The sequence below is a fragment of the Mandrillus leucophaeus genome, unplaced genomic scaffold, assembly GCF_000951045.1.
Source record: "Mandrillus leucophaeus isolate KB7577 unplaced genomic scaffold, Mleu.le_1.0 Scaffold279, whole genome shotgun sequence".
Classification (NCBI taxonomy): domain Eukaryota; kingdom Metazoa; phylum Chordata; class Mammalia; order Primates; family Cercopithecidae; genus Mandrillus; species Mandrillus leucophaeus.
Genome location: NW_012102909.1, coordinates 2449384 through 2461677, shown reverse-complemented (window position 1 = coordinate 2461677; position 12294 = coordinate 2449384). Strand labels below are relative to the sequence as shown.

At 43.3% G+C, this 12294-nt stretch overlaps 1 protein-coding gene across 1 annotated transcript in view; it reads right to left on the bottom strand.

Annotated features, from left to right (window-relative positions):
• Positions 1-1755, bottom strand: part of SNRNP27 (small nuclear ribonucleoprotein 27kDa (U4/U6.U5)) — a 10571-nt gene extending 8816 nt beyond the window's left edge. The window contains exons 1-2 of the mRNA XM_011985042.1: positions 1690-1755; positions 496-617 (exon numbers count right to left, since the gene is read on the bottom strand). Coding sequence (XP_011840432.1) covers positions 496-617; positions 1690-1723 — 156 coding nt within the window. The 5' untranslated portion in view covers positions 1724-1755. The remainder of the gene's footprint in view (positions 1-495; positions 618-1689) is intronic.
• Positions 1756-12294: the final 10539 nt, after the last annotated feature.

The window sequence follows — 12294 nt, the reverse complement described above, 5'->3', positions numbered from 1 at the left end:
TCTCTACTAAAAATACAAAAAAAAAAAAAAAATAGCCAGGTGTGGTGGCACATGCCTGTAGTCCCCGCTACTCGGGAGGCTGAGGCAGGAGAATCGCTTGAACCAGGGGAGGCAGAGGTTGCAGTGAGCCCACGTTGCCCGGCTGCATTCCAGCCTGTGCAACAGAGTGAGACCCTGTCTCAGAAAAAAAAAAAAAAAAAAAAAAGAAAGAAACAAAAATATAAAATACTTACTTCTTCTTCTTGCCAAGCACCATGCTCTGTGGTTTGCATGCGTTATTTCTTATTTACTCCTCAAGACAATTTTGCGATGTAGAGTACTATTAGCCCCATTTAACCAAGCTGAATGTTAGCTTTAGAATACGGTTGGATTAAGTTTCCTCCATTTCAGGAAACTGTAAATCCCCTTATAAGCGATCAAAACAAAGTTAAGAGCAGCGACCAGTTTCTTAGGGACTTTCGGTAAATAAAGCTCTCGGCTTATTTTCTACCCTTACCGGGAGCGTCTTCGGTGCGGGGATCGCGAACGGCTCCTTCTCCGATCTCTCTCCCGAGACCTGGACCTTTCTCGGCGCCTGCGTTCTCTCTCCCGGGATGTGGACCGGGAACGCCTACGTTCTAATGGAATCGCACACAAATTGCAGAACTGAAAATTACCTCAAATATCTAGAGCTGCGCCGTCCAGTAGAAAAATAATGCAAACCATTACTAGTCACATTAAAAAGGTAAAAAGAGGCCAGTGGCTCACGCCTTTAATCCCAGCACTTTGTGAGGCCCAGGCGGGCGGATCACAAGGTCAGGAGTTCGAGACCAGCCTGGCCAATGCGGCGAAACCCCGTCTCTAATAAAAATACAAAAATTAGCCAGGCGTGGTGGCACGGACGGGTAATCCCAGCTACTAGGAAGGCTGAGGCAGAAGAATCGCTTGACCCCGGGAGGTGGAGGTTGCAGTGAGCTGAGATCGGCCACTGCACTCCAGCCTGGGCGGGCGACAGAGCGAGACTCTGTCTCATTAAAAGTAAATAAATTGATTAAAAAGAAAAAAACCAACGAATCGGGGCAGAACCGAGGGTCTAAGTTAGATCTCCTGATGGAAGTCCAGCTTTCTTTACATCGCGCTGCCTCATTTATGGGGCTGGGAGCCAGAAAACATTACGAAGTGAGCTCCCAGGACTCAAAACTCTTAATATCGATTTCCCTGTAATGACCTGGGCAGGAATCTAACATTTATTAAGTATTTAAGAACTAGGCAGAATCACATACTGTATGTTATGGGATGTGACATTAATTATCACATCAGTTTTTAAAAGTTGGCAATAGTACCCTCAATGACTAATTCTGGGAATTCGATTCAGAAAGGCTGAGTAGTGTCTTGCCCACCGTCGCCCAGAAATTCAGCAAAGGAACTGAGGCCTAATTCTAAACCCACCGACCACAGTGTAATAAAGGTTATTGTATGAAGGTGACAAAGACTTAATGAAACTAATTCAGAGACACTGCCTTCAAACCGGAGAAGGTGGGCTGAAGAGGGAAGGGCCCAGGTCTACGTTCCTTTATCCACCCCTCGCTCTCCTCCTGGGGAAAAGAGCCCGCCTCTCTACTACCCGGCTACCAAAAACAAAACAAAATAAAACAAAAGGGACCGGCCTCCGACAGAGCCCCACATCCTCCGAAATGCTACAGGACTCACCCCTCCGTGGGGAGCGGCTACGACTGCGACCCATTTGGAGTCCCGCTTCCCGGAAACAACTGTGAAACAACTTCCGGGAGGGCCGGGAACCGAGTTTTTACCGCCGACCAGAAAACGTCAAAATGAGTCGCGAGGGTTCCGGTCTTCTTTTGTTCACGGTGGGCATTAAAACATGCGATTTGGTATTACTATAGAAATTCCTGGAAAATTCAGCCGTATACTCATTATCCTAACACATCTTTCATTTCTTCCCCCATTTTTGTCCACATGCACAAAATACAGCAAACGAATTGTAAACAGCAAACAGCTTATGTTTTTCCACATAACATTTATAAGCAGTGAATATACCAAAGTTCACCTTTTTTTTTTTTTTTTGAGACAGAGTCTCGCTCTGTCGCCCAGGCTGGAGTGCAGCGGCGCGATCTCCGCTCACTGCAAGCTCCGCCTCCCGGGTTCACGCCATTCTCCTGCCTCAGCCTCCCGAGTAGCTGGGACTACAGGCGCCCGCTACCACGCCCGGCTAATTTTTTTGTATTTTTAGTAGAGACGGGGTTTCACCGTGTTAGCCAGGATGGTCTCGATCTCCTGACCTCGTGAATCGCCCGCCTTGGCCTCCTAAAGTGCTGGGATTACAGGCGTGAGCCACTGCGCCCCGCCCCCGGCCATCTGCTTTATATTTTCTCATGCCATCATTGAGAAGGCACCCAAAACCTCCTACGGGCTCTTGGAAGGAAAACTAAAGGCCCCAAATTCCATCCTACCCCACAGAGTACTTCCCCGAAGTTGCCTCTGTCCTCACGGAAAACAACAACAACAACAAAAACTTTAGAATGTTCAAAACTACAAAAGTTAGGAGAAAGACTATCTTGCCCCAAGGCTGAACCATCTGTGATAGAGCATAAATAAGCTTACCAGGAAAGACTCAAACCTCTTTATTTTATTTTATTTTATTTATTTTGTTCCAGGGTGCATTTGCAGGATGTGCAGTTTTGTTACATAGGTAGACGTGTGCCATGGTGGTTTGCTACACCTATCAACCCATTAAGCCCTGCATCTATTAAGCTATTCTTCCCAATGCTCTCCCTCCCCCCAGCTCCTCCCCCTACAGGCCCCAGTGTGTGTTGTTCCCCTCCCTGTGCCCATGTGTTCTCATTGTTCATCTCCTACTTATAAGTGAGAACACGCAGTATTTGGTTTTCTGTTTCTGTGTTAGTTTGCTGAAGATAATGGCTTCCAGTTCCATCCATGTCCCTGCAAAGGACATTATCTCGTTCCTTTTTATGGCTGTATAGTATTCTATGGTGTATATGTACCACATTTTTAAAATCTAGTCTATCATTGACGGGCATTTGGGTGGTTTCTATGTCTTTGCTATTGTGAATAGTACTGTAATGAACATATGCGTGCATGTATCTTTGTAATAAAATGATTTATATTCCTCTGGGTATATACCCAGTAATGGGATTGCTGGGTCAAATGGTATTTCTGGTTTTTGGTCTTTGAGGATTCACCACGTTGTCTTCCACAATGGTTGAACTAATTTACATTCCCACCAACAGTGTAAAAGTGTTGAACCTCTATTTCTAATCAAACCAACTCTTTTCAGTCAGTTCTCTCCAGAATTATCAAATCTAGTGACCTGGCTTTTAAAATACAAAGAGCTGGGAGATGGAAAGGGACTTTATTAGGTTGGAAAAAATGCCCACCAATCACATACATTTTTAGTTAGATTTATACATTCAGAGTGGCCTCTTTAATACCTATTCCAACCCAGACTTCCAGGAAAGATCCAGCCATGACATGTAGGATTTCTACCACCAGCCCCGACCCCCAGACTCTTTTGGAATTACCCTGGCAAAGCATGCACTAGGTGTAGAATGGGGAGGTTCAAGAGAGGCGCAGGCCCCAGGGAAGAAGATTTAGGGACATCATTGGAGAAACACACCACTAATGATAGCTGGGCGTGGTGGTACACGCCTGTAATCCCAGCTACTTGGGAGGCTGAGGCTGGAGAATTGCTGGAACCTGGGAGGCGGAGGTTGCAGTGAGCTGAGATTATGCCACTGCACTCCAGCCTGGGTGATACAGTGGGACTCCATCTCAAAAAAATAAAATAAAATAAAATAAAATAAAATAAAAAGAGAGAGAGAGAGAGAGAGAGAAAGAAGAAATACACCACTAACGATTGAAGAAATTGTCCACAGGGAAGACAGGGTTTATGGGAAACCTAAGGGGGTATGTACTAGATGTGTAAGAGAGGAAGAACATGGTGGCCTCAGGTGGTGGCTGAAAACACTCCTTCTCTTTCTCTTTGTCCCCTCAGGGGTGGGGTCTCATCTGATGAAAATGCTTTTTAAGAAACCCCTCTAGGACTAAAAATGATTGGAAGGTATGTTGGGGATCAGTTGAATACACAAAGATTTTTTGAATGCATAAGATGCACAGGACACTATACCACTTTGGCACTAGGATGAAAAGATGAGTAAGACATGGTCCCTGCCTCAAGGAGTTTGCACTCTAGCTGTGGAGGCAGACAGAGACACATCTTCACTATAATGTGGTAAGATAAAATATGCACAGTGTGCTATGGTGACATGAAAGAAGGCTTTTCAGCCTAATTTGTCCAAGAGGGTTTCCTGGAATAATAATAATAGCTAATACGTACTGTGCTAATTATATTCCAGGCACTGTTACAAAAATGTTTATGTACACACACATTCACACGCACACAATTAGTTGAGCTGTGAGACTCAAAAGAATACATTGTCCAGGTAAAGAGTGGGAGTAGCAGCAATAGAAAAGGCACAGAGATGTGTCACACTAGGACATACACAAGCACTAAAAGAGGTTTGATATTATCATCACTTTGAGTTCACCATGGCAGACTTTACTAAGTACCTGGGACTTTATCCTTATGGTTACGAGAGGCCACTGGAGCATTTCAGGCTGGGGAGTGACCTGACCAGATTTGCATTTTAGATGATTCATCTGGATCTAAAGACCTGAGCCAGAAAGAACAAGTGGAGGGAATAAGGGGTTGCACTAAGGCAATGATGGAAGAGAATGAGAAAGAACATAGGAGACATTTGAGGAATAGCATGGCAGGTCTTGGAGACTGGTTAGATCCAGGCAGTGGGAAGAGAGAGAAGAAATGACTTCCAGGCAGGGCCAACTTTACAGGCATGTGACCTGTGTAGTCATACAGGGTCCTGGGCATAGAAGGGCTTAATACTCAGCTTTTGCTACTCTGGAAATTCCTGCTAATCTTTGAACAAGAGGTTCTGCATTTCCATTTTGCACTGGGCCTAGCAAAAAGTGTGTATCTCATAGTGATGCCTACTAAAGTGAGAAAAATCACAATTTGTCAGTTTACTACTTAACTGAGACACAATGGTGAGTCCATGTGGGAGACGGTGGAGAAGGCAGTAAAAGGGACATCCCTTTTTTATGTGAGATGCCCTCTGTCAGTGATTAGTACGGGCCCTTCCCTGCCCCTAGATCCCCCCATATCCATTCAGGGGAATTCCTTTTGTACATGTTTGCTCCACAGTGTGAGAACCCAGTTACACTTCTGCTTTTGGTGAGAGGAAGAACATGAATTTCATTTTAGAAGATTATTAAGTGTGAGGGACTTGAGGAACATCCAGAGAGATATATTTTTGGTAGGCATCTGACCAGCTACAGACTGAGTCTGATAATTACAGGGAGCAATCACGGCTAAAGATAGAGATGGGGGGGATGGGCGCGGTGGCTCATGCCTGTAATCCTAGCACTTTCGGAGGCCGAGGTGGGCGGATCACGAGGTCAGGAGATCGAGACCATCCTGGCTAACACGGGGAAAGCCCGTCTCTACTGATAATACAAAAAATCAGCCGGGCGTGATGGTGGGAGCCTGTAGTCCCAGCTACTCGGGAGGCTGAGGCAGGAGAATGGTATGAACTTGGGAGGCGGAGCTTGCACCAGTGAGCCGAGATCACACCACTGCACTCCAGCCTGGGCGACAGAGCGAGACTCTGTGTCAAGAAAAAAAAAAAAAAAAAAAGATACAGATGGGAGAGTGATGAATCACAGAAGTCCATGAAATTGTCCCAGTGAGAAAAGTGTGCTAGGTGAGCAAAGGATGGCCCCCATGTGGGATTAAACAGAAAAGGAAAGGCCCACAAAGGAAGCCAAGATGCACTTGTCAGGTAGCAAAACAAGAGTACAGAACAATGTGCCAGAATTCAGAGGGGTGGAGTTTTGACAAAGAATGAGAACGGTCAGTGTAGCAAGCTGAATAATGGCCACCCAAAGATACCTGGTTCTTTCCTCTGGAACCTGTGAATATTACCTTCTATGGGAAAATGTTTACAGATGTGATTCAGAATATTGAGACAGGGAGATTATCCTGGATTATCCAGATAGACCCTAAATGCCATCACTAATGCCCTTATAAGGCACAGGCAGAGGAATGTTTGATACATACATGAGAGAAGGAGGCAGTGTAACCACAGAGGCAGAGATTGGGTGGTGCAGCCACAAGCCAAGGAATGCTGGCAGATTCTTCTCTAGAAACTCCAAAGGGAGCACACCCAGTAAAACTGGTTTTGGATTTCTGGCCTCTAGAATGGTAAGAGAATAAACTTCTGTTGTTTGAAGTCATCAGGTCTGTGGTAATTGGTGGCAGTAGCCTCAGGAAACTAATACCATCAGCTATGTCAAATGCAGCATAGAATCCTTTAAAACAGGGGTCCCCAGTTCCCAGGTCGTGGACCAGTATGGGTCTGTGGCCTGTTAGGAACCGGGCCACACAGCAGGAGGTGAGCAGCTGGTGAGCTAGCATTACTCCCTGAGCTCTGCCTCCTGTCAGATCAGTGAGGCACTAGCTTCTTATAGGAGCACGAACCCTACTGTGAATTGCACATGGGAGGGATCTAGGTTGCATGCTCCTTATGAGAATCTAACTAATACCTGATGATCTGAGGTTGACAGTTTCATCCCAAAACCATCCCCTGCCCTGTCCTGTGGAAAAACTGTCTCCCACAAAACTGGTCCCTGGTGCCAAAAAGGCTGGGGACTTCTGCTTTAAAATAAGAACTGAAAACTGTCCACTGGATTTAGCTTTATAGAGGCCATTGGTGAACTTGCTGAAAATTGTTTTTGGGGAGAGTAGGTTAAGACAAATTACAAAGAATTACATTCATCTTTCCTACTCCCGAAATCCATACCAGCATGGGACATTAGGGAAGATGCCATCAGCAGACCAGAAGCTGAGGAATTTCCAAACCAGAAAAATCACACCTAAGACAATGGCAACTCAACACAACAAAAGAAGTGATGACTGAAAAGGTGAGCAGATCTCTCTCTTTGTAGTCACTTTCATCCACCTCTCCTTCACCACCCCAGGCCTGTGACAACCACTAAGCTTTTTTCTACCTCTGTAGCTTTCCATTTTGAGAATGTTATATACATGGAATCATGTGATACATGACCTTTTTTTTTTTTTTCTTTTGAGACAGAGTCCTGCTCTGTCACCTAGGTTCAAGCGATTCTCCTGCCTCAGCCTCCCAAGTAGCTGGGTTCACATGCATGTGCCACCACACCCAGCTAATTTTTGTATTTTTAGTAGAGGCAAGGTTTCGCCATGTTGGCCAAACTGGTCTCAAATTCCTGGCCTCCAGTGATCCACCTGCCTCAGCTTCCCAAAGTGCTGAGATTACAGGCATGAGCCACTGTGCCTGGCTGATACATGACCTTTTAAAATGGACTTTTTTGATTACAATGCCCTTGAGATCATCCAAGTTGTTGTATCAATTATCTGTTCCTTTTTGTGGTGGAGTAGTATTCCATAGTATGAATGTGCCACAGTTTAACCATTCACCAATTGTAGGACATTTTGCTTGTTTCTGGCTTCTAGCTATTACAGATAAAGCCGTTATGACTATTTGTATACAGGTTTTTCTACCGATAAATGCCCAGGAGTGTGATTGCTGGGCTTTATAGTAGGTGCCCGTTTAGTTGTTTTTTTTTTTTAAAGAAACTGCCGATCTGTTTTCCAAAATGGTTATGCCATTTTACTTGCCTACCAGCAATGTATGAGAAATCCAGTTTCTACACATCCTCACCAGCATTTGGTGTTGTCACTATTTTTTAGGTATTCTAATAGGTAGATAGTGATATCTCATCACAGTCTTAACTTGTATTTACCTAATGGCTATCTCAATATATTTTCATGTTCTTATTTACCATCCATATATACTTTTTGATGAAAAGTCTCTTCATATCTTTTGTCCATTTTCTGTTTGGATTATTGGTTTTAACTGTTGAGGTTTTGTTTTGTTTAGTTTTGTTTTTTGATACGGGGTCGCCCAAGTGGTGTGAACGCAGCTTACTGCAGCCTCGACCTTCTGGGCTCAAGTGATCTTCCTACCTCAGCCTCCCAGGTAGCTGGGATTACAGGTGCATGCCACCACACCCAGCTAATTAAAAAAAATTTTTTTTTTTTTGTAGGGATGGAGTCTCCCTACATTGCCAAGGGTGGTCTCAAACTCCTGGACTCAAGCAATCCTCCCACCTCAGCCTCCCAAAGTGCTGGGATTGCAGGTGTGAGCCACCATGCCTGGCCAATTGTTGAGTTTTCAGAGTTCTTTATATATTCTAGATATGAGTCCTTTGTCAGATATATGATTTACAAACATTTTCTTCCAATCTCTAGTTTATCTTTTCATCCACTTAACAGGATCTCTTACAGAGGAAAGTTTTAAATTTTGAGTAAGCCCACTTATTTTCTTTTTTACAGATTATGCTCTTAATGTCATACCTAAGAGCTGTCGCCAAGGCCCAGAATCCTGCTGTAGGTTAAATGTTTGTTTCCCCCAAAATTCATATGTTGAAACCTAATCTTTGGTGTGATAGTGTTAGGAGGTGGGGCCTTTGGGAGGTGAATAGGTCATGAATCTGGGGTACTCATGAATGGGATTAGTGCCCTTACAAGAGAGACTCCAGAGAGTTCCCTTTCTTCTTCCACCATGTAAGGACACAGCAAGAAGGCACTATTCTGTTCTATGAACCAGGAAGTAGGCCCTCACCAGATGAAGAACCTGCTGATGCCTTTATCTTGAACTTCCCAGCCTTCAGAACTGTAAGAAATACAATTCTGTTGTTTGTAAAGCTACCAGTCTATGGGATTCTGTTCTAGCAGCCTGAATGGACTAAGACTGTCCAAAGACTTTCTCCTACGTAATCTAAAGGTTTTATAATTTTACATTTTATATTTAAATGATATTTTGATTTTTGTATAATGTGTAAGGTTTAGGCCAAGATTCACTAAACCTTTTAGTGTTATATTTGGTCGAATGCTTTTTCTGCATCTATTAATATGATCATGTGATTTTTCTTTAGTTTGTTAAAATGGTAAATTACATGAATTGATTTCAAATTGATTTATATTGAACCAACATGACCCAGAGAATCCTGCTGTTGGGTATATACCCAAAGGAAATAAAATCAGCACCACAGAGGTGTCTGGGCTCCCACATCAATTGCAGCATTATTCACAAGAGTCAAGATATGGAAACAGTGTAAGTGTCCATTGATGGATGAATGGATCAGTTGTGCTATATATAAAATGGAATGTTATTTGGACTTAAAAGAGGAAATATGCCATTTGCAAAAACATGAATTAAACTGGAGGACATTATGCTAAGTGAAAAAAGCCAGACACAGAAAATACTGCATGATCTCATTTATATCTGGGATCCAAAAACAGTCACATACACAGTGTAGAATGGTAGTTACCAAGGGCAGAGAGGAGGAGGAAATGGGGAGATGTAGTTCAAAGGGTAGAAACTTGCAGTTATGTAGGATGAATAAGTCTAGAGGTCCAATGTGCCACAGAGCTAGAGTTATTAATATTGTATACTGAAGTTTTGCAGAGCGGAGATTTTAGGCGCTTTTACCACACAAAACAAGAGGTAACAGTGGTAGGTGATGGATATATTAATTTGCCTGCATGTCCTAATCTTTTTACTATGTATATCAAAACATCATGTACACTTTAAACATATGCAATTTTTTTTTTTTTTTTTTTTTTAAAGGAAAACAGCTCTGGGGTTTGAGTTTACTTTCAGCTCCACTGCTCCACAGCTTTACCACCTTGGACAATATTCTTAAGCTTTAAGCTTTCAGTTTTTTCTTCTCTAAAGTGGGAATAATAAAGTTTAATACGTTAGACTGTTGTGAAGAATAATAGCACATAGCACTTAGTAAATGTGTGTTTTAAAAATCTGGAATGTTTTAATCAGATATGGTGTCTTAGTCTGTTTCTACTGCTGTATCAGAATACCACAGACTGGATAATTTACAAAGAAGAGGAGTTTATTTGGCTCGTGGTTCTGCAGACTGGGAAGTCTAAGAGCATGCTGCCAGCATCTGGTGAGGGTCATCCCATGGTGGAAGGCATCATGTGGTGAGGAAGCACGTGCGACAGAGAGCAAGGGGGGAGGGGGCAAACTCGTCATTTTCAGCAGAAACCCCCTCTCACAGTAATGGCATTAATTCATTCATGAATGTGGAGCCCTTGTGACCTAATCACCTCTCCAATGTCCTGCCTCTCAACACAGTTAAAATGGGAATTCAATTTTCATTTTATGAACTTTTGAGAGACACACTCAAACCATAGCATATGGTAAGACACAGAGACACAGATGTGAATGTCACGAAGGAAGATGTTTTTAACTGAGTAAAACATTACAGTCAGTTTCCTAGAAGCAGGAAGCATGGCATTCCACACAGGGAAGCACTAGGGTTGACCAGGAGGTGAAGGGAATGAGGGGAAAGCATGGGTGAGACTTTACTGTGGTTGTCATGGGAAGGAATGGGTGAGGCAGGGTAAGCAACTTCTAAGACTGGCTAGTTTGGCTAGTTTGAATAACTTCAGCAGGCTGTCAGGTAAGAGGCTGGCCCTGGGGTAATTAGGGGATGGGAATATTGGCTTGGCTTATGAGAGTTTGTTAAAGGAGGTAGTTGGGGATGTGGGCTTTGGATTGGCTGGGGTGTGTATGTAAGGCATGCTCCAATGGGAGTCTTTTGCAATCTCTAGGAATTAGTCCTAGGAAGATAAGTCTTAGTAAGAACCCAGATGTCAAAACATCAGAAAATAAAAAAGGCATGTTACTACAGTTTGTCATTATTCACACATTATGGCACACCACATGTATCAGAGGATTTAACAATGCAAAAGACACAAGTCGTGAGTAGCTTGCAGTCCAGTGGGGGATACAAACAAGTAAACAGTGTGAAAGTGCATTAATGGGGAAAGAACAGAGTACTAGGAGGGCACATACCATGGGAAGGTTGTCAAGAAAAGTTTCCAGGAGAAAACAACGTCCAAACAAGACCTAAAGTATGAGCAGAAACTAGCCGGGTGAAATGGGGTGACATCTGTGGTGGGGAAAGGTGGAAGAGATTGTCCAGGGTGAGGAGACTGCATGTGCAAGGGCAGGAAGCGAGGGACAGGATGGGCTCTTTAGAGAACTAAAGAAAAGTATGACAGCCACCTTGGGGGCAGAGTGTGGAGATGTGAAGACAAGGCTGAAACAGACTCGTTAGCTATTGTACAGAGTTATCCTGAGGGCAAATGGGGGACCCTCAAAGAATTTTGAGGATAGGAGAATAGACAGAGATTTGAGTTTATGCAGATAACTCTTTGGGTAATGTGGAGACTCAATTAGAAGGGGAAAACACAGGAGGTTGGTGCAATAATCCAGGTTGGAAATTATCATGGTCTGTACTAGAATGGTGGCAGTGGGCAAGGTGAGAAGTGGCTGCATTTGAGATACAGTTGGTAAAATCACAAGAACTTTGTGATTTCTGGATGCAGAGCATGAGGGAGTTGGAAGATTCGAGAATGACATCTAGGTTTCTGGCTTGCATAATTGAGTAGTGTCATTTGCTGACATGAGGCATACAAGACAAATTCCAGGGAAAGCAGATGCATGCAGATCTGGACACGCTAACTTTAGGTGCTATTTTGAACACTCAAGAGGAGATGTCAACTAGATGTGTATCTGGAACTTGGAAGAGAGATCTAGGCTAGAACTATAGGAAAAGGAATTATCAAAATACAGATGGTCATTTGAAGCCATGAGAGTACATGAAATCACTTGGTGCAGGCTCAGGAGAGAAAAGAGCCTGGAGACAGCCAGAGGAAGAAAACAAAATTAGACCAAGGAGTGGCCAGAGAAATAGAAATAGTGTGATGTCAGAGAAGTTTAAGAGAAGACTCCTTTTTAAGGAGAGCAAAGTGGTCAATTTTAAATGTTAGTTAAAGGGAATGCACATCTAACCTACAGGATTGAACAGCAAAGTCGTTGTTGACGCAGGAAATTTTATTTTGAGCCAGGAAGTTAGATTTTTTTTTTTTAACATTTGCCAGTCCTAGTTCATATAAAATTACCAGTCATTACTAAAGTATTCTAGTTTATTTTTAAGAGACAAGGTCTTACTCTGTTGCCCATGCTGGAGTATAGTGGGTACAATGATAGCTCACTGCAGCCTTGAACTCGGCTCAAGCAGTCCTCCTGCCTCAGCCTACTGAATAGCGAGGACTACACCCAGCTAATTTTT